This window comes from Mercurialis annua, linkage group LG8 (genome assembly GCF_937616625.2).
Source record: "Mercurialis annua linkage group LG8, ddMerAnnu1.2, whole genome shotgun sequence".
NCBI classification, from domain to species: Eukaryota; Viridiplantae; Streptophyta; class Magnoliopsida; order Malpighiales; family Euphorbiaceae; genus Mercurialis; species Mercurialis annua.
The window spans coordinates 34,581,058-34,583,603 of record NC_065577.1 but is presented as its reverse complement, the minus strand read 5'-3'; the positions used below and the strand labels follow the sequence as shown (position 1 = coordinate 34,583,603).

The window sequence follows — 2,546 nt, the reverse complement described above, 5'->3', positions numbered from 1 at the left end:
GAGCTTTTTGCATAGAACTTCGAATCTCTCAAATACTTCATCATTATGAGTTAGAAACAATGTCCACGAGTACCTGGAGTGATCATCAACAACAACAAGAGCATATAATTTTCCTCCTAAGCTAGAAGGGGTAATTGGTCCAAATAAATCAAGATGCAGCAATTCTAAACAATTAGTGGTTGCAATATGACCAGAGGATTTGAAAGAGGATCTAGCATGTTTACCTTTCAAGCAAGCATCACAAACATCATTTTTCTCATAGTTCAGTTTAGGCAAACCACGAACCTGTTCCTTTTTAGAGAGTTTAGAAATGAGATGTATATTAGCATGTCCTAATCTTTTATGCCATAGCCAACTTTCATCTGCAAGCGATGCAAGACAAATATCAGAGACAGGAATGTTATTGAAATCAACCAGATACACACTTTCAAATCTCTTACCAAAGAAGAGAGTTTTGTTATCGTGAAGATCATGTACCTCACAGTGAGTTGGTTCAAAGATGACTCTGTTTTGCTTATCACAGAGCTGACTTACACTTAGAAGATTATACTTTAGTCCATCCACTAAAGAGACTCCTTCAATAGATGGGTATTTACCAATAGCTCCAATTCCGATAATTTTAGCTTTACTATCATCTCCAAAGCAGATTGTTCCTCTATCCTTCTGTTTGATACTGGTGAATTTTGACTTGTCACCAGTCATGTGCCTTGAGCAAGCACTATCCATATGCCAATTTTGATCATCCTTGCTCCTTAGGCAGACCTGTAACAACTCAAGCATGTTTAGGTATCCAAACTAATTTGGGTCCTTTTGGGTTAGTGGCTTTCTCAGTTTTAGTTCCTTTGACAACCCAGATAAGTTTAGTCTGAGATATTTTCTGTTTAGCTTTACAAAACTTTGAAACATGACCTTTGATGTTTCAGTAAAAACAGGTAGCATGAGACATGTAAGGAATGAAGGTCCTTTTGGTTATGGTTTTGAATTTTATGGAATCATGTTTGAAGAATGATTCCATTTTCTTTGGTTTGGTAAAACCTTCAAAACCAATACCACTAGTATCTCCATAAGGACGTTGATTTCCCAAAAGCATGTTCAGATTAGCATTTCCCTTAGTAAATTTAGTGAGATCTTTAATGAGAAGATCAATCTTCTTTTGCATAGCATCATTCTGTTGCAAAAGATTGATTCTAAGGTTGTTTGAAGTTTCAAGTTCCTTCTTTAGGAATGAAACCTCAGTCTCAGCTTTCTGAATCTTTTCAGTCATTAAGTCAAAATCCTTTTGCATTTTGTTTTCTTTTTCAGTTTCATCAGTTTGAGAAATTTTGACATTAGCTTCAGAAATGACATTTTTAGTTTTAGCTTTTAGTTTGACATACTTCTTTGAGACAACCTTATAAGCCATAAAAATATCATTACAGTTATGAAGCAATTCATCATAAGATAAATGTTTTAGATTTTCTACCTCATTGTCAGATGAATCAGCTTCATATGCATCAGCTTGACCACTGTTATCTCCAGTTTCAATTGCCATTAAACAGAGATTAGCTTTCTCTTCTGGTTTATCTTCATTTCCATTATCTGAGTCATCAGAATCACTCCAAGCTGCTAGTCCTTTCTTGGGTTTTTCAAATCTTGTTGTCCTTTTCAATTTTGGACAATCAGCTTTGAAATGTCCAGGTTTGTTACACCCAAAACATAAGCCATCAGCCCCTTCCAAGTCAACTTTTCCTTTGATGAATTTCTTCATGTTGTTTCTGTATCGTTTGTCTCCCTTGCGATACATCTTTGTGAATCTCTTGGTCATCAGGGCTATTTCTTCATCTGAGCTAATTTGATCATCACTCTCAGAATCAATTTTTAGAGCCAGATCAGATTTCTTCCTTCTTTCCTGAGCTATCTCCTTTCCCTTGTATTTCACCATTTCATGTGTCATGAGAGAACCCATGAGTTCATCAAAGCTGTAGTTTTTCAGATTTTTAGCTTCGATGATTGCAGTGGTTTTGCTTTCCCATTTCCCAGTCAGAGATCTTAATATCTTTTTCACCAGCTGTTCATCAGTGAAATTTTCTCCCAAACTTTTGAGACCATTGATGATGTTAGAGAATCTGGAGCTAAACTCAGATATACCTTCATCAGATTTCATTTGGAATAGCTCATAATCACGTTGAAGAAAATTGATCTTAGTTTCCCTTACTTGGTCGGTTCCTTCATAGGTAACTTGTAGTTTTTCCCAGACATGTTTAGCAGTGACACAGTTTCTGACACGATTGTACTCACTGATGTCAAGAGCACAGTGAATCATAGTAATAGCTTTTGCATTAGTCTGTACCACTCTCCAATCAGCTTCAGTAAACTCAGTTTCATCTTTTCTTACTTATGTTCCATCAGTATTGAGCTTGGTTGGAGGAGTAACTCCATTCAAGATGCTTTTCCAGCATTCAATGTCCTGTGACTGAATAAAACTTTTCATTCTGTTTTTCCAGTAGTCATAATTAGATCCATTAAATAGAGGAGGTCTAGTAATGGAATTTCCTTCTGGCAGCCCA

The 2,546-nt window shown here is 36.1% G+C and overlaps 1 protein-coding gene across 1 annotated transcript; it reads right to left on the bottom strand.

The window, feature by feature from the left end:
* Positions 1 to 919: 919 nt before the first annotated feature.
* On the bottom strand, positions 920 to 2,302 carry LOC126661968 (uncharacterized). The gene has a single exon (XM_050355852.1). It carries the CDS (start codon positions 2,300 to 2,302, stop codon positions 920 to 922), a length of 1,383 nt encoding a protein of 460 aa, XP_050211809.1.
* Positions 2,303 to 2,546: the final 244 nt, after the last annotated feature.